The sequence below is a fragment of the Neovison vison genome, chromosome 6 (genome assembly GCF_020171115.1).
Source record: "Neovison vison isolate M4711 chromosome 6, ASM_NN_V1, whole genome shotgun sequence".
Taxonomy (NCBI): Eukaryota; Metazoa; Chordata; class Mammalia; order Carnivora; family Mustelidae; genus Neogale; species Neogale vison.
The window spans coordinates 22,386,961-22,405,640 of record NC_058096.1 but is presented as its reverse complement, the minus strand read 5'-3'; the positions used below and the strand labels follow the sequence as shown (position 1 = coordinate 22,405,640).

Here is an 18,680-nt window from a genome sequence, read left to right as displayed (position 1 = left end):
TAGGGCCTCTTGTCCAGATGAACCTCCTCAGAAAAGTGGGAGTGGTTTTCCCTTCCCATCAGTAATGTAAACCACTTACTCGATATCTCACCCTGAGTGCCTTCATAGCACTTAAAACCATACCAGCAAGTAAGTCTGCAAAATGGAAGATTTTGCCTTCCATTTCTTCTGATAAAAGGGAGTAGCTTAGATGATAGAAATGGATATGATGCATCAACAGAAAAAGTCTAAGACATGTCTGTTACCTAGATTTAAAGCACCATTCTGGCCCAATACTTACTTGAGTATTTTCACTTCAGGGAAGGTTGACAAATATCAAACTCTTCCAGTTGATCTAAGGTTAGCCATACCCACATCCTCATCCTCAGAGCTGAGTCAGTGATTCTGAACCATACCTTTGTCACCAGCTTCCCAGTGTCTGAGGAAACCAGATTCCCAGGAGTAAAGATGTTAGGGAAGAAATTACAAACAGCCTGTTGAAATAGCAGGACTGGGAAGCAAAAAAATAAAATAAAATAAAATAAAATAAAATAAAAATTTTCATGGCCTGAGAAGAAAATAGAACTGAAGAAAATGTATCATGTGAGAGATCTTTATAGTTCATGGTAATAAGATGCAAGGAAGACTGAAAATACAAAAGACTAAAAACACAAAAGGGAAGAGAAGAGCTCTCTGGTAATGCAGTGATCTAGAGAAGAAAGAAGTTAAAGAAATTGCATTCAGAGATGTAGGGTTTGGCCTTCAAAAAAAAAAAAAAGAGGAAGGCAGCCTTCCATTTCAGGTTCATCCAGAAGCGATAGGGTACAATTTGAGCAAGCTTGCTTGATGACTTCTATTTTTCGGTCTTCATATTGAGATCGATTTATATTTGCGAAGAATCGTGGATGCCGTTGAGGAAGAGTGTGCGAGCTAAAGCACATATGCAGAGCTAATCGTTGTTGCTGTTGTCTTCAATAGACTATATTTCAGCTTAGCCTATAGCCAGAGGAGTTACTGCTCCGTAATTCCATGATTCATCTCACTTTAAAAATGTTTCTAAAACATTTACTCATCCGAGATTTCCTATGCAGTCTCATTATATTCATGAGCTCCCTTCCGTTTCTTCCACATGTGTACCTTTGGACATATACTTTGAGAATTTTGCTTTATAGAGTGTATCTTTACTTTGGGATTCTTTTTTTTTTAAGAGGAATATGATATTTAATGTATTATTTTGGATCTGTTTTCAGACATCTCTATCTATATCTGATTGTTGTGCTTTTTTTTTTTTAAATAAAGTTCTTTGTACCATGTACTTTCACTTCACTTACTAGTTCCTCTTTTACTTTTTCTTAAGATTTTATTTATTTATTTAAAAGAGAGAGAGAGCATATGTGAGCAAGGGAGGGAGCAGAGGGAGAGGGAAAGTGAACTCCTCGTTGAGTGTGAAGGCCAGGACCCAGAGATCATCACCTGAGTGAAACCAAAATATTCAACAGATTCAGCCACCATGCGCCCCATAATCCCTCTTAATATTTTATTTTATCAGGATTAAATTCAGAGAAGCAACTTTTTTCATTTTTTTTTTAACCTTTCACAAGATAACATAATCACCAAGTCAGACTTCCTGAAAGTTTTCTCTTTTATACTTTGATCAAGCTGTGGCTTTAGGCATATGTATACATATCAAATTCTTTGTCAACATTATTTATACTCTGACAGCCTTTTTAAAGAAAAGAAAAGTGAAAATGATATTTGTGAATTTCCAATGATTTATATCCGCCAATTTATCTTCACGACTGCAACTTTAGTGTTGTCATTATTACCCATTTTTTTAATGAGGAAACGAATAACTAATGTATTTAATTTAACTGCATACTGCAATTCCTACAACAGTCTGCTAAAGATTGTTTTCATCCTGCTCCTAGATCACAGCCCCAGTTCTTTGGTATCATACACCATTCACATCTCTAAGCTGAACCTCAATATTATTATATCTCTTACCTTCCATTTAATTAAAATATTACACTCAAGGTCAAATCAGTTATTTTATATTATTGAATTTACTTTGTTCCTTGGCTTCAAAATATTCTAAGCAGGTGTTTGTGTTCTCTGAAGCCAAACTGATGGTGTCCAAAAGATGTTGGGTTATGCATAAATTCTTAAGACACAGATTTTTACTCCTAGAATATGTTGTTCTTTCTTAAGGTTCTATGCAGGATGATGTATTGGATAAAAACAATTCTGTGTGTCTAACACTGAAAAGAAATAAAATAAATTGGAAAAAAAAAACAATTCTGTAAGTCTGTAAATATGTCATAAATAAATAATACCTCAATTAAAAAATAAAATATTGATATTGTGGATATGCAATAATGCAACAGAAGGGATATGGTTATCAGGGAAGGATAACAAAATGACAGTGACAATATTTGCTAAGTACATCTCAGGTCTGTTTTGTATACTGCATTACTTAATCCTTATGGCAACCTTAGCAGTGGGTATCATTATAATTTCCACTTTAGAAAGAAAAATATTGATGAAAAACAAAGGATTTTTCTAAGATTGCAGTTCAAAAATGTAGCAAGGACAGACTTTGGATGCATAGATTCTGATGATATATATCCAAGCTCTTCATCTAACTTTTTGCTGGTTCTAGTAGAGGTGAAAAGAAAGAATAAAGAAACACATGTTTGTACAATAATTTTATTCATTCTGTATTGGGTGGCATTCATTAATTATTGAGATGGAAGGTGCTAGGAAGTAGTTTAGAAAAATATACTAACAGTGATTGTTATGGAATTAGATATCCGCAAGGCCCATTGTAAACCTAGGACCATGTTTGATAGTCTTTGACAACATGATTCTCTGTTTGCATAGACTCAGTGAGGTCAGATAATTCAGGATATTGAAAGCCAGGCTGAAAAGCCCAAGCCTGATGTTATCAAGAGGAGGAAGCTCTGAATACACTACCCAGGGAAGTGACGTGATTAGAGTGGTGCTTTAGAAAGATTGATTTTGCATTTACATGCCGTATGGATTGAAATTTGGTGGGATGTCCAATAGCAAAGGAAGCCAAGAGCCGCTAATGGCATTGCAGGTGGAAGCAGATGAGATTTGGACTTAGAAGTGGAAACAGTAAGGAAGAGTAGAACACAAGAATTATGATGTGGGAATGATGAAAATAACTTTGTGACTTATGATGTATCGAAGAGATAGACTTGAGGATGAACATGATTATAAAACAATTGAGAGTGGAGAGATGAGTCAGGGATATTGGTTCTAGGCTTATTAGACCCTTTCCACTTGAATAGGTTTTGTACCTTTGTATACTATTTTTAATAACCGAAATGTTCAATTCATCATCTATTTCCTGGGGACTGAGTAGAGTCTAGTCACTTTTCTTAACGTTGCATATATGTATGCATACATATGTGTAAGTGTGGAATACATTGGTCGTAAGTGGTTGGAAATCTAAAATCAGGAGGTAAAAGAAATAAAAGTATTTAGGGATATATGAGAACTGCAAGTCATAAGCATGGTTTTCCTTTTAGTCAGTAGCAGAAAGAAGAGACCAGCAAAAAATAAATGCAAATGAAAAACCAGGTAAGAGTCAGGCCATCGGAAAATAGACAATCTGGCTAGAAAAACATACCCTCTGGCTCGAGTTTTAGTAATGGTTCCTTTGTGCTAAGAAAAAAAAGCTGCTTATTTCTCCGTAGTTGTATCATGTCAAGGGCACAGGTTAGCTATTGATACTTACCTCTGTGATCAGAGTAAGAACCAAGAACCATGTCCAATCTGAATGTGTGGTCAAAGGTGGAGTCCAGGATGTATCACATCTCTCCCTTCCCCCCTCAGTACTTAGCACCTTTCCTTTTCAAATGTATCCTTAAACTGAAGATTATAATTGCTGTGATGTCCAGTTTAGACCTGGCTCACAGTAGAGCATAAACAGGCATTAAGTGAAGAATTGGCAGTTCTGTTATAACCAAACATGAAGTTGGTGTATGTTTTGTTTTGTTTCTGCAAACTTTAGGTCAAACCTACAGATTAAAAGAATTTACAGTCATAACCTGGGGATTAAAGAAACATGAAACTATGGTAATGTTTATATATGGCATCTTTCATTGATTTTTTAGGTCATTTGTAATTTTTATTTCCAGGTAAGATTTTAATAGCAATATGATTTTGGGTTACATCAATATTCTTCACATTAATCTCCAAATCTTAAAGTTATTCCATAATGCACTTAATAGGATATCCAAATAATTTACAGTTACTAATTAAAGCTGAAATGTACACTGTTGCATTTCTCTACAATATTCATATCTAAAAGGCCATAAAACTGCCTTCCTGGTTCTTTCCCAGTACCATTTATAAGGCATATTTTTATGTGATCTACAGTGCTCTCTTTCAAGTCTAGCAAATGAGGCACACTTGGCTTTTGACAGTCATTAAAGATTTTTATATGAATGTTTGATTGTGTCAGAACAGGAATTTACATTGACTGTGTTATTTTCAATCAAGTTTTTTCTTTTCTTTTCTTTTTTTAAGATTTTATTTATTTATTTGAGAGAGACAGAGATAGTGACAGAGAGCATGAGTGGAGAGAAGGAGAAGCAGGCTCCCTGCTGAACAGGGAGTCCCATGCAGGACTCGATCCCAGAGCCCTGGGATCACCACTTGAGCTGAAAGCAGGTGTTTCACTGACTGAGCCACCCAGGTGTCCTCAAGGTTTTTTTTTGTTTGTTTGTTTTGTGTTTTTTGGTTTTTTTTTTAATAAAATTAATTTCAGAGATTGTGTGTGTATGTGTGTATATATATGTATATATATATATATATATATATATATAATATATGCATTTTAAAGATTTACTTATTTATTTTAGAGAGAGGGAGCAAGAGGAGGGTAAAGGGAGAGAGAGTCTTAAGTAGCTTACGCTGATTGCAGAGCCTGGAACAGAGCTCAATCTCAGGACCCTGAGATCACCGCCTGACCTGAAAACATGGGCCATATGCTTAACAGACTGCACTAACCAAGCACCCCTTACTTATATATTTTTATAATATAAGTATATATTTTAAGTAAACCATATGTAAATTTCCAACTTTATGATTGTTTCAAATATAATACTGAAAAGAAAGAGAAGAGGGGCAGCTGGCCGACTCAGTCACTAGAGTACGTACGTGACTCTTCATAGTGTGTCGTGAGTTCAAGACCAAGGTTGGATGTAGAGATTACTTTAAAAAAAAGGGGGGGGGAGAGGATAAAAAGAAACTGAGAGATAGAGAACACTTCAGTGTTTAACATACCTCTAATTTTTTATGTTTCTGGAGTAGAAGTTTCATTAATTTCCTCGTGAGACTTTTTTCTCTCTTATTTTCTCCTCTTGCCTCATTAGCATTTTTGATAATTATTTATAAAGTTTTGTATACTGGAAAAAACAAACAGGATACATTATTGAGCTTGAAATAACGTAATGGATGGACACAAAAACACGCAAGACAGACTTTCTAGCTGATTTTTAAAATATAAGGGTTTCACATAAAGGTTTATTTTACTTAAATAATACATAAGCAAAACTAGAACAGGAAGTTTACAGTTTTATTTAGTTCATAAGGACACTTACTCTAAACTTGACACTTTCCCCCAAATTGTTATTATAATTTTAATGAACAAAAAAATAAATCTCACATCTTCACAAGATTTTTGTACTGATGATTCAATAAAGTCTTTGTTTCTTCTTATATTTTTTAATAAAGAATTTATTTCTTTGTTTGATAGACAGAGATCACAAGTAGGCAGAGAGGCAGGCAGAGAGGAGGAAGCAGGTTTCTTGCTGAGCAGAGAGCCCAATATGGAGCTTGATCCTAGGATGGGGCTTGATCCTAGGACCCTTTGATCATGACCTGAGCTGAAGGCAGAGGCTTTAACCCACTGAGCCACCCAGGGACCCCTCTTCTTATGTTGTTTTTTAATTGTACCTTCAGTCTCTGTCCCTTTCTTTTTCTTTCTCTTACACACACATGTACACACACACACATACACAGGGGAGCTTGTTTTCCTTGAATGCAAATAAAATCCCCATATTGTATAGAAAAGGCAGAAGTAAAATTAATGCCTCCATCAATGGAATTTATTTACAAAGATTTTACTCTTCATTTTCTATAAAGATTGACTAATGTATACTTTCTTGCAATTTGAAAACATCATTCAGCAGTTTATGCAAGCTATCTAATTCAAATATATTAAGTGACATAGGGAGCAATTTTCCTTTATTTCTAATTGTCAGCATACCATTAAGCCTTAACAATGGCTGCCCATATTACCTGCCTTATATTTCCTTTGTTTTTGCTTTCCTGTAGATGTGCCATCCAGTCCCTATGGAGTGAAGATTATAGAGCTGTCACAGACCACAGCCAAGGTTTCTTTCAACAAGCCGGACTCCCATGGAGGTGTGCCTATTCATCACTATCAAGTGGATGTCAAAGAAGTGGCATCAGAAACCTGGAAAATAGTACGCTCCCATGGAGTTCAAAGTGAGTCAGTGATTTCAAAGTTTGTCGGTTAATTCAAGCTGACCTTCAGTGTTCTTGTGTGATGGGGTTTTCGTTTTTCTTCAATGTGGACTTTCTTTTTCTTTTAATAAAGTGGAGTTGGGAAGACATTTCCACTGCCCTTTTCTTCTTAGGAATAATTTTAATACAGAGTGGAAAGGTTTTCATCTTTAATAAAGATAGGGGAGTTTAACAAACTCCCCAAAGTTCGATTTTTGGAGAGAAAATTTAGTATGTAGAATTTTGGTGGTGGAGAAACAAATGCTGACATGATAGATTTGATGGCCGGATAGTCTGAAATGTGTTTTGTTTTTTAATTTATTTGTAAGATGTCTTCCATAAGTAGAAAAGTCATGTTGTAAAAGGTAGAAGTACAAAAATGTAAAATGTAAAAATCTTATATATATATATATATATATATATATATATATATATGAAACCATCTATAAAAATTACCTGTTTACTAAAATTTATTTCAAAATTGTGTTTTGAAAACTCAAGTTTTCCTACAAATTATGGTCTTTCAAGTAATGGAATAAGCTAATTCTAAGAAGTTAAAACAATTTACAGCACTTCTTTTCACATACAGAATTTCATCATTGTGAAAATGTGATTTGTTTTCCCATTATAGGAAGAAGCTAAAGTAGGAAATGACAATTAATTACAAGAGGGAGACTCTGTTTGTTGGAATATAGAACTATATTGCATAGTTCAAAAGGACAGTAAAGAAAATAGTGAGGAAACTATTGTTCTGTAGTGTCCCCCCTCTGCTGGTGCTGGCTCTGGCTTGATCCTAACATGCCTGGTATAAGGGCTCTGTAAAAGGCATGAGCTGTTCTAAAGAAAAGCACGAGCCCTCCTGTGAAAAACTGTCCTAGTGGACAGCAGAGACAGAACAGATAAAATCATTCTAGTTTCACCTGTGTCAACACCCCCTAGTTCCATTTTTACTGAGAGTAACTACAGGTTTTTGATAGAAGTGCCAGAAATATTCATTAATCTGTCATAGTCATTTACTACACGCTTCAGATAATACCCCCCAGACATGTCAGCTCTTACCGTATTTTGTGTTTTTTTTTGTTTGTTTGTTTTTGTTTTTTGGGTTTTGTTGTTGTTGTTTGTTTGTTTAATGATGACAGGATTTGGATACATACTTTTTTTTGTGCAAATGCTATGTGGTTCAGGAGAGAAGACAGTACCCCAAAAGAATGAGCAAATGAGTTCTGAGACTTTAGTGAAGAAGCCATTATCTTAGATTCAAGAACACTATTTTTTTAAAAGAGTAAACAAGAGACGTGAAAGATGAGAGACAGAAAGACAAATGAATTATTTCGGACACTACAGAACATTCCAAGTGTGTGCTTTGCACAACCATGAAGGAAAGTAATGTTAAAACTGAATATTAGATAAATTAAACTTGGCAGAATAATATTGCCACACCTCACCCCTCCACCCTGGTGAAGAAGTTTAAAAGATTGTCCCAAGACTTCTTACAAAGCTACAACACAATTACGGATTTATAATTGCCTTGATCTGATGGAGTTGTTCATGTTTCCAAAACCTGCTTTGTGACTCCAGGAATCCATGCTTCAGAAGCAGATTTCTATGTTTATAAAACTTATATATAAGAAAGAACACAAATCAGTTCATAGTTCATAAATATTTATTTTATTTTAGTCGCCGTGTTAAGAACTGAAAATAAATCAATAGATTTTGAGCACAAACTAAAGAATTTGGTATTATCAATATCTTCTATTTTATAGAGGATAAAGCTGAGGACTAACTATATAAAGGAGAAAACTGAGACTATAAAGTTTAGCTTCTTATCTGAAAGGAAATATGGGTAAATATGGGTAAATAATAGAGCTAAAATTCAAAACCTAACAGGAAATCTGATTCCAAAACCTTTCTGTCGACTGCTATGCACCTTTTTTCCCTCTATTCAGTTAAGAGTTGAGAAAGTGGAACAAAAATTACTGCCTTGTAAAGTATGAATATGACCCATTTTATAAATATATATGTATATGTGTGTGTGTGTATACACACACATAAGTGTGTGTTTAAAATTTGAAAGTATGTTATACAATTTTAAATATATTTATATATAAATAATTTTTATAATATTAAAATATATATAATGTGTAATGTGTGTATGTTTGTGTTTGTTGGCAATACATTTTAGATAGCTAGTGGAAGGAGTTATATAGGGAATTTAGGGAATAATTTGCCTGACCAAGTTAAATATGAATTAGAAAGTTGAAATATCACTATTATTTAAAAGTTTCTTTTTAGAGAAGAAGAAAGCAGGAAGGAAGGGACAGGAATGGGGAGAGAGAGAAAAAGGAAAGAAGGACAACCTGTCAGTAAGAATGGCTAAAGTTGGACATTTTAAATGATTTTTTTTATAGATTATTTATTTGATAGAGATCACAAGTAGGCAGAGAGGCAGGCAGAGAGAGAGAAGGGGGAAGCAGGCTCCCTGCTGAGCAGAGAGCCCGACATGGGGCTCGATCCCAGGACCCTGAGATCACGACCTGAGCCGAAGGCAGAGGCTTAAACCACTGAGCCAACCCAGGCGCCCCAAGTTGGGCATTTTAAACATGTTTCTTCACTCCACCCCATATATGTATGGTTGACAGGGTCCAGAATATATATGATAGACATTGTGTACATATGAGTTGTGATTATGTGATGTAGTCATTGATGGTTTCAAAAGGATTATAATTGATAGAGAAATAATTACATAGTTCCTTCAATGAAAACATAGTGCTTCAATGCAATACAAAGATATAAGAACAGTTTAGTAAAAATTATTACAAAAGATCTAAAGAATGTGGGCCTAGTACACAGCTGTCTAATGCAGCTTGATTTAAGGGTGAAAGTTCAATGATTTGGAGCAGAGGGCAAGTTTAACAATAGTGAAAATATTAAAAATTGTCTTCAACTTTATAATTATCTGTACATATTCTGGAAGGGAGAGCCATAGCTTTCATTAATTTCTTTAAAGAAAAGTATCTTAAAAATGTTTTTTTTAGTTTGACTTTATTCTCAAATAATAGTTTAGCTGAGTATATAATTCCAGCTTGATCATTACTTTCCTTTGGTGATCTAAAGAGAATATTTTACCCTCTACTGTCTTCCCTTGTTATTTTAAAGTCTGCTGGAAGTTGTCCTTTCTTTGTAAATATTTTGAGTTTTTTCTTAAGCTGGTTTTTGTGATATCATTTGTTCTGTTTGAGGTTCTTGGTATTCCTCAATCTAAAGATCCATCTCTTTCATCAATTCTGGAAAATGTTATCATTAACTTGGATATCTTGAATATGAATATTATTTCTTCCCTCATTATCTCTATACATTTATTCTATTAATCCAAGTTACATGCTACATTTGTTATTCGAGATATTAGACTATCATATCTCTTTCCCTAGATTTTTTTGTTTCATTCCTTTGCCATGTTATTTTTGTTCTACTAGTTCACTAATTCATAATTCACTTATATCTCCCATTAAAACTCTATCAAGATTTAAATGATCATGGTTTTAATGTATATAAGCTATGTTTGTTCATTGTATGTTTCAGCAGTATCTCACTTATGGTGGTCTGTTTAGTAGTATATTTTATGATTTAATTGTGATCCCATAGTTTGTTAATCTTATTTTCTAGGATCATGCAAAGCCTGGGGTTTGGGGGCTTCTTCCACAAAAGATAATCTTTTGCTTCAGGTAGTTGCCCTGGAACTTTCCAAAGGTGGAAGCACCAGAGCACCTTAAATTAATTTCTTCATTTGAGATTTTCTGTGCTATGAGAGCCGGTTTATAGGTACTAATTTTCAAGAAGTTTTTATCCAACCCCCTTTTGCTGAATTGGGATTTGGCTCAAGGCCAAGCCAAACAAAATTTTTCTAACCCACGGTTTTACTTTCTTCTAAGGACTTTGGCATTCCTGGGTCCATGAAGGGGTACAAGTCTCACATCTCCCTCTTTCTTCTTTCCCCAGTGAGGACATTCAAACCCAATCTTCTATATTACAGATCTGTGCAAAAGCTCTCAGCTATTTGAGTATCAGCAAGGTTTTCCACAAGACTGCAATAACTGATAGAAAAGCAATTTCATAATTGCTCCTCTAGCTTCAGGTCTCCCCATTCACATCATTTTTTCATATTTCAGAGTTAGCCTTCCTTTCCTATGAGATTATATGTGCAGTTAAAAAGATTTTTAGAAACGGTGTGTATAATTGTTAGCATATTTAAAAGACTTGATTTTTTGATTGTGTAGGTAATCGTATTGAAATTCTGAAGGCATCTCTTAAAGCACATACATAGTTTTGAATGGTGAAGAAATGCTTTTTTTGTGCCTTTGTTTTATAGTTTGAATTGATAATTCATCTTAAAGTTTGAGTTTTGTAAGCATAGCTGTACTCGTTGGCTTTAAGGCATTTGTTAGAAGACAGATTTAGGTTTATCTGTGAAAAAGTTGTCGTGGTTGTGAATATTTCAGCTGTGACTTCTTACCCTCGACATGGTTTTATTTGTTTATTTTAATTTACGTAAGTTCAGTTGATATTCATTTATTTTTCTTGGCTCGTAAAATCTATAATGCATTGTATACTATTCATATATCTACTTCTACCTAGAAGTAAATATCTGTTCTTGCTTGATTGTGGTGGCATAAGCAAGAAAATTTTAGCAAAAAAAAAAAAAAATTTCTATTAGTAGATTCTGATCCTAAATAACTCATTAATTAATTTCCTGTGAATTTCACCTGCTCACTCTGCACCTGGCCCTAGGTTTAGGGTGCATTTGCAATCTAGACCAGTTATTATCTTCTTCAAGGTTTAGCTGAAGTCTTACTGATCATCCCAATCACTGATGTGATACAAAACTAAATTTGAAATGAGGAGAGTTGTGAACAAATCTGATATCAACAACCTGAACTATTCAAACTTCGAATGTGAGTCATTCTGACATTTAATTTTGAGTGAAAAATACGTATCACAGGTGTAGCAAGACTTTTTGATTGGGAGGGATATATGACATTTTCATTATCCTATCATTTAACACTTTGTAAGCATGTTCTATATACCTCATTGGGCACAAATGAAGAGAAGATAATAATCTTGCAAAACAGCTACTCGTTTTTTGGTATTCAAAATAAAAATGAAAAATTAACATTTTAAAATATCAAGTTCTTTTTATCAGAGCATAGAACAATTCTCTCAGACAGCATAATCTATGTCTTTTAATTTGTAAAATGTTTAGCCAGCTAGAATCACACATAGATGTCCTTTCAATCTCAACTAGATTATTACATGCTGTGCTTTATTTGGGCCTAAGGTTATAGTAGAATTTCTCTTTGTTCTTGAAAATAAGGGAGATAATTTTTATTTGAAAATAGTGGCATTTTCTAAATGGGACATTCATTAGAAACTTATTCAAATTCTCACCATTTTTACTAATCAAAGGATGTAATAACTGACTACAATTTGGAAATAAGTTCACAGTTGGACTTTCAGTTCTTTCATTGCATAATTTCACTAAACCTTCAATATGGCTTTGCAGGATGCAATTGCAGTGTGTATGTTTTAACCTGCAGATAGTAATTTTAACATTATAGCATTTAGTTTGCAAATGTTGTGATTAAAGTTATGTACGTGCTTCATTATTACATATAGTGCCAAACTTTTTACCCAGGTTTTAATTTTAGTTCAATTTTAATTAAAATCTGAAGGAAAAAAAAAATCAAACTTGTATGGTAGAGAAATCCACTTTCAGCTTTGTGAAGAAGTTATTCCAAGTCAGTTTTGAAGTACAGGTTTGAATTTATAAGTCATATGCCTGTGCCTGAAAGGTCCACAAACTGATTTTAAATAGGAGCTTAAATTGGAATAGAATAAAGATTAATAGATCAAATACAAAGAAGGATTTTGATGCAACTAAAGAGATGCTAATTCCCAGTACCTTCCTTTGTCTCAAAGGGGTAGCCCTAACTTCAATGGCGCCAGCAGCTCTCTTGGAATAAAGAAACTTCCTGGTCTGAATATTCCAAAATCACGAGCTTAATATTATTTATATAGATTCAGGAGGAGGCTCCACATCAACAATGAAAAGCTTATTTATTACATGCATGGAATTTCCCTGTACAAACAGCGTGTTACAGCACCTCGTTTCTCCATGTTTTAGTTTTTCCCTAGGAATCACTTCCATGCTCTGCCATCTTCCCATCGACCCCAAACCACAGGCTCTTTCTCTTAGTGCAGCTGGCTTGATACAGCCTACAAAGTGTGCTTTTACATTATTTGCCTCAGATAATTGTTTAGCTTTTAAAACTGGACATTAATGCCCTTCAGAGGTATGGCAGATTTTGGCACAATTATTTTGTAATTTTTTCCCACTGCTTTGTATTAGAATTTCTTGATCAAATGTTAGCAGTTTTTCAATCTTCCTGTTTCGAGTGTTTCCTCATTGTCTCTACATTTACTCTACTCTAAAATTTTAACAATTATATTTTTTCATTTACCTCTTGTTCTTAAAATTGTTCAATCATGTATGCAATATATTCTCTTCTCTCTCTGATAATTGTAATGACATTTCATTTTCAGAATTATTTTTGCTCCATGATTTGGTTTTCTTTTCCTAGACTTATTTTGTTGTTGTTGTTGTTTGTTTTGTTCTTATTCACATTGGAGACATTCCCCAAGTATTGGTAATCCTTGCCTGAATATGTGCATTTAAAAGTAAGAAAAAAATCACCCCTAAGCTCTGTGCAAAGACAGGGTTTTTTAACCCTTGACATCAGATGGGTTTCTAACTTCCCCATCAACAAAGATCTGTGAAATAGTAACAATCTTAAGATATCATTTTGAGGCTGTTCAGTTATTATTGGCATACCTGGCTACCAAGGCACTGTGGAAAAGTAGCTTCTGTCAGATGGTGTCGTATGCTTCCCACAAAGTTTGCCCAGCAAATCAACTCCATGCTCCCTCATGTTTAGAATTCCAACGTACAAAACTTTTTCGGTCCTACTTATCCAGATAATAGACCTTCCATCTTCTGTTGAGGTGAGAGAGAGGAATTCATGTTCTCTTAAATCTGAGGAAAGAGCAAGAGAGAGCAATTGTTTAAATGTTTGATGATCATCCAGTTCTGTATCCTTTTGGACTTAAAATTATTGAGACTTTTCTAAAACTTCTGTAAGTCTAATTAGTTTACCTCTCTTTATCATCTTATCTTCATATACAAATTTTTATAATTTCTGATGTAACATTATATTTTTATATGTGAGTTTTTTCAATTTTTAAAACAGACAATATTAAATTAACTTGTTTATATATTGATGACATAGTATTGAAAATTACACTTTCAAGAAAAATGAGCATATCAATGTTACTAATGATTAGTACCTATAATTATCTAAGCTTTCTGTTCTGTTGAGCAGCTTATGGGCAAAAATATTCTCATTTTTCTTGGAAACTGACTAGCTTCACATGCACATTAAGTAGAAATTTTAAATATAGATGAAGCTCCAAAATTTGGCAGTTTTCCCAACAATACCCAGGATAACAAAGACCATCGGATATGGATACACACAGCGTAAATTTGCATATATTGTATAATATACAACCACAAGAAATATTTACATAGACTATGATGTAAGTGGAACCCTATGGAAATTATTCAATAAGGCAGCTCTGCCTATTGGTAGATATTTTTACATTGTGTAAAAGAACCTGTTAAAATCCAAAAGGTAATTTAATACAACCAGCTCCTTATTGAAAAACATGCTATTTTATTTTCACTCAAAATTTTTTTGTTCAAAAGCCCACTAATCATGCAATAGATTTCAGATTATTCAACAGCTTCTGGGTTCTTCAGTGGTAATTGAGGAACATACTGTATATAAACAATGCTATATAAACAGAGTGAATAATAACATAATAGAGCAGATTTATTTCCATTAAATTATTAACTAATTTTAGTAGTGAAAATATACAGAGTTGGGCTTCTTTTGTTATGAACTGTAACTCAGAAAGTAACATTGTCATTAGAACCACTTTATTGAAGTCATTGCCTATAAATGTTTTCTGGGATCATTATTGAATTTAAAACCTTTTTGCTTTTGTTCTTACTTAAAAAGAAGGCTAGTGATTATTTAAAATACAGAAGGAAAATAATGAGAATGAGCATCATATCTCAACTAAAGTTAGAGTAAGTCCACAAATGTATTGCTTCAAATGCATCACTTTCAGAAATTTATCAGAAATTTTCTATGTTGTGTTATGTTGCCACTAAAAATAATGAAAGAAATAATTGATATGCCTTTGTTACTTAAAACTTTTAAAAAAATTTTTTGTTGTTGCTTTTGTTCTTTTGGAAATGCACCTCAGAAGATGTCCCTGCATGACAAATGACATGATCATCCTTTTAGATCTTTGTCTTCTGCTTCTTCTGTCCATCAACCAGACACAATGGTCCCTTTTACCAATAAAAAGGAATTTCCTTGTTTTTTTTTTTTTTCTTTTACCTTTGTGTGTGTTTTTGTCTGTGTTCTTGAAACACATATTATCATAAATTTTCTTTTGTTTGGTGATATATTGGCAGGCATCTTTTCTAATTAATGAGTGAAGAGTTCATGTGGCCCAATGACATGAACATGATAGTTACTTCAGGTGTGCAATGCTAGAACATACCAGGTCTCAACAAACTTTTTGGCTACAGGCTGTGATGGAAAGGGTCTGAGAGGGTTTTGGGATTAGTTTGTTTGTTTTTTAAGTAATCTATGAAACATAACTCTTTTCTGTTATAGTAGGAATGTTTTTTCTGTAGAAGGATTGTAGTTTTTCTGTGGTTTACCAATACCTAAAAGTTATTATAACATCATTTCAAATTACACTTAAGATTTTTATTCCAATGTTTCTTTAATCCATGTTATTTACAGTAGCCTGGGTGATACTGGATTACCAAATAGTTTACTACTCAGTTTTACTGTTTTAGAAACAATTTTAAGTAATCATTATTTAAGATTAGCTCTAAACTACTGCAGATTTTAAACTCTTAATATATTCTAGCGCTTTTAAAAATTCTCTACAAAGAATATTTTCTACAATTACACTATTTCCAACATAAATGTGTCTGAAGAAAAATGGTTATCATTTTAATGACTATATTTCACATGGTTAAAGAGAAATTGACTATAAAAATCATCTATTTTAAATACAAGGGTAATAAACTCTTGTGAATTTTAAAGAAAGGGAGATAAAAGTAATCCACGTTAATTCTGTATTTTTAGTGAAAGGAAATTTGTTCTAATTTGAATATAATAAGTAGAATTCTGTGTGTTAAAAATGAAAACAAGAATACCCTGGACTGTTTTCATTGTGCCTATTAAAAAAAATGAGCTAAATCAGAAATTTATATTTAATAGCAATCTTACTGAATTTAAACTACATAAATCAAAACATACGGGAAATACACAGAAAACAAGGCTAAGAGAGAAATTGAGTGAAATACCACCCTTATGTAAAATTACTTTTATGCTGGAACCTTCCCCACATATACCAATATGAAGACCCCAATTCATTCATAATTCTGTACTTAGCCTGGTCTCTGTTATAATGAGAAAAAGAGCTCCTATACAAATGATTTTTAAATTTTCAATAAAATTGGGGCACCTGGGTGGCTCAGTGGGTTAAGCCGCTGCCTTCGGCTCAGGTCGTGATCTTGGTGTCCTGGGATCGAGTCCCGCATCGGGCTCTCTGCTCAGCAGGGAGCCTGCTTCCTCCTCTCTCTCTCTGCCTGCCTCTCTGCCTACTTGTGATCTTTCTCTGTCAAATAAATAAATAAAAATCTTAAAAAAATTTTTTTTTCAATAAAATTAATGAACTCTTCTGTATGTATATAATTTTATAAATCAGAGAAATAAGTGGTATGAAGAAATGAAATTAATTTATATAAGATGTTTGTGAGTAGTGAGAAAAGAAACATGAATATTTCATGAATGTTTTATAGATATTTAATCCACAGGAAAAAGAAGTATTCATTGGTTACTAAAAACTTAAAAAAAATAAGAGTCCATCTCACTGCTCAAACATACACATTTTTGGACACTTTAATATTCAGTATAAATATGATTTTTCCTTGAGTGTAACTCATAAATTTTTCTTAATTCTAGTGAAGAATCACTGTGGGGTGACCATTGTAATTATTTTAGTACAGAATTTAACTAATAGGAAATCTTAGAAGATATGTTTAAATTTTACACCCCTAAAGTTTTTTAAATCATGCCTAAAATAATTCACTTTACTAAATAAGCATTATTTGATTTTTTGATTATTAAAAAGTTCATCATTATGAACAGCATTTTCTGTATTATAGTATATAAATATTCTCAAAGTTAAGAAGGAGTACATAGCTTTTCCTTTATGTACTAAGTGGCTCAAGATTCTTCTGTTACTGGGAAGATTCTAAGGCCTTCTTCAGTAATGCCATCATATAGGCAGGATGGCCATCATGGCCTGGCATGATCATAAATGGTTTCAGAGACTGACAGTACTCTAGTTCCCAACTCTTTTACATCATGTATGGACCATGCAGACAATGTTCTTACTTTTCATACTCTTGCCATTTCCTGTGTTCGTTCTTTTTTCTACATATGGAGGTCTGATTAACATTTTACACTAATAATGTACTGCTTTGATTTTTCTCACTGCCCTTTCTAGAAATCACTAAATATTATCACATGGTTTCACTTACTTGTGGAGCATAAGGAATAACATGGAAAACATTGGGAGATGGGGAGGAGAAGTGAGTTGGGGGAAATTGGAGGGGGAGACAAAGCACGAGAAACAACTGTGGACTCTGAGAAACAAACTGAGGGTTTTGGAGGGGAGTAGTGTGGGGGGTTGGGTGAGCCTGGTGATGGGTATTAAGGAGGGCATGTATTGCATGGAGCACTGGGTATGGTGCATAAACAATGAATCTTGGAAAACTGAAAAAAATTAAATTAAAAAAACACTAAATAAATACATAGCCCATCAAAGCCTGTCCACTCACTGTGGCATACACACATTCTACATTCTTATGGCCACGCTTGAGTTTACGTTATACTGTCTATCCATCCATCAAGGTCCAATATAAATTTGACCTTTTTGGTAAGGGTTTATTTTTTAGTAGAAATATTTTTACATTCCTTTGAAATTCTATAGTAAATATTGCTTATACTAACTAGTATTTGGCAGCTTCTCACCTCATAACGTAAGTATTAAGACACAAGTGACATTTATCCATCTTGATTGCACAGCTGAGAGCCTGTGTAACATAATGTATGGACCTTTGAATCTTCTACATCACCTGAGATGAATAAATGGATTACTTAATTATTGGGTTTGCTTTTACTCAAATAAAATTACATAGCTATTAACTCTTTCCAAACTTCCATGAAGTATGACTGTGTCCAGGCTAAATTAAATGGAACCATCTAAGCAAGTTGGTTGTTTTTCCCTTTCTTTGGAGTTTTCAAAAGATTCTGCTAGCTTTTCTGGGTGCTAATATTATAGAATAAGCTGTTCCATAAAACCTGGTACTAGCTCACCTAAGATTAAAGAAAGAAGAACTCCTTAGGTCATAGAACATTCCTATTCAGTTCTGGAGATTGGGCATATCAGTGGACAGTTAGGATACTTATCACATCATAGAAAAATTAGTGAGCTCTGTAAAACTGCTTCAATTTAGATCGTTTTACTAGAGATCTTCATCCTCACAACTGAGTTCTGTGACACAGCCACACATAGTATGAACTTTGGATTTGGAGTTCAAGACATGTGATCTCCTGTCTAGGGGAGCATTATTTTACCCCCTCATTTATTGGTGGGGTTGCTTATCCTACATATTATATCTATAAGACTTTGAGTACTATTGACATTTTTAATAATAATAAACATTCTAATACATGGATATGGGATATATTTCCATTTATTAATATCTCTTTTAACTTCTTTCCCACAATTTTTGCAAAAATATTTTGTAGTTTCTGTTCTGCAAATCTTAATTTCTTTCATTGAGTTAATTTCTAAGTATTTTATTACTTTTTATGCCATCAAAATGGAATTGTTTTCTGAATTTTCCTTTTTAGATTGTTCATTGTTAG

At 33.5% G+C, this 18,680-nt stretch overlaps 1 protein-coding gene across 2 annotated transcripts in view; it reads left to right on the top strand.

Annotated features, from left to right (window-relative positions):
- The window catches only part of NCAM2 (neural cell adhesion molecule 2), a 524,714-nt gene that overhangs the window by 429,600 nt on the left and 76,434 nt on the right, over window positions 1-18,680 (top strand). For both annotated transcript variants that reach the window (XM_044251090.1, XM_044251091.1), the window contains exon 12: window positions 6,349-6,522. In XM_044251090.1, the coding sequence (XP_044107025.1) occupies window positions 6,349-6,522 (174 nt within the window). The remainder of the gene's footprint in view (window positions 1-6,348; window positions 6,523-18,680) is intronic.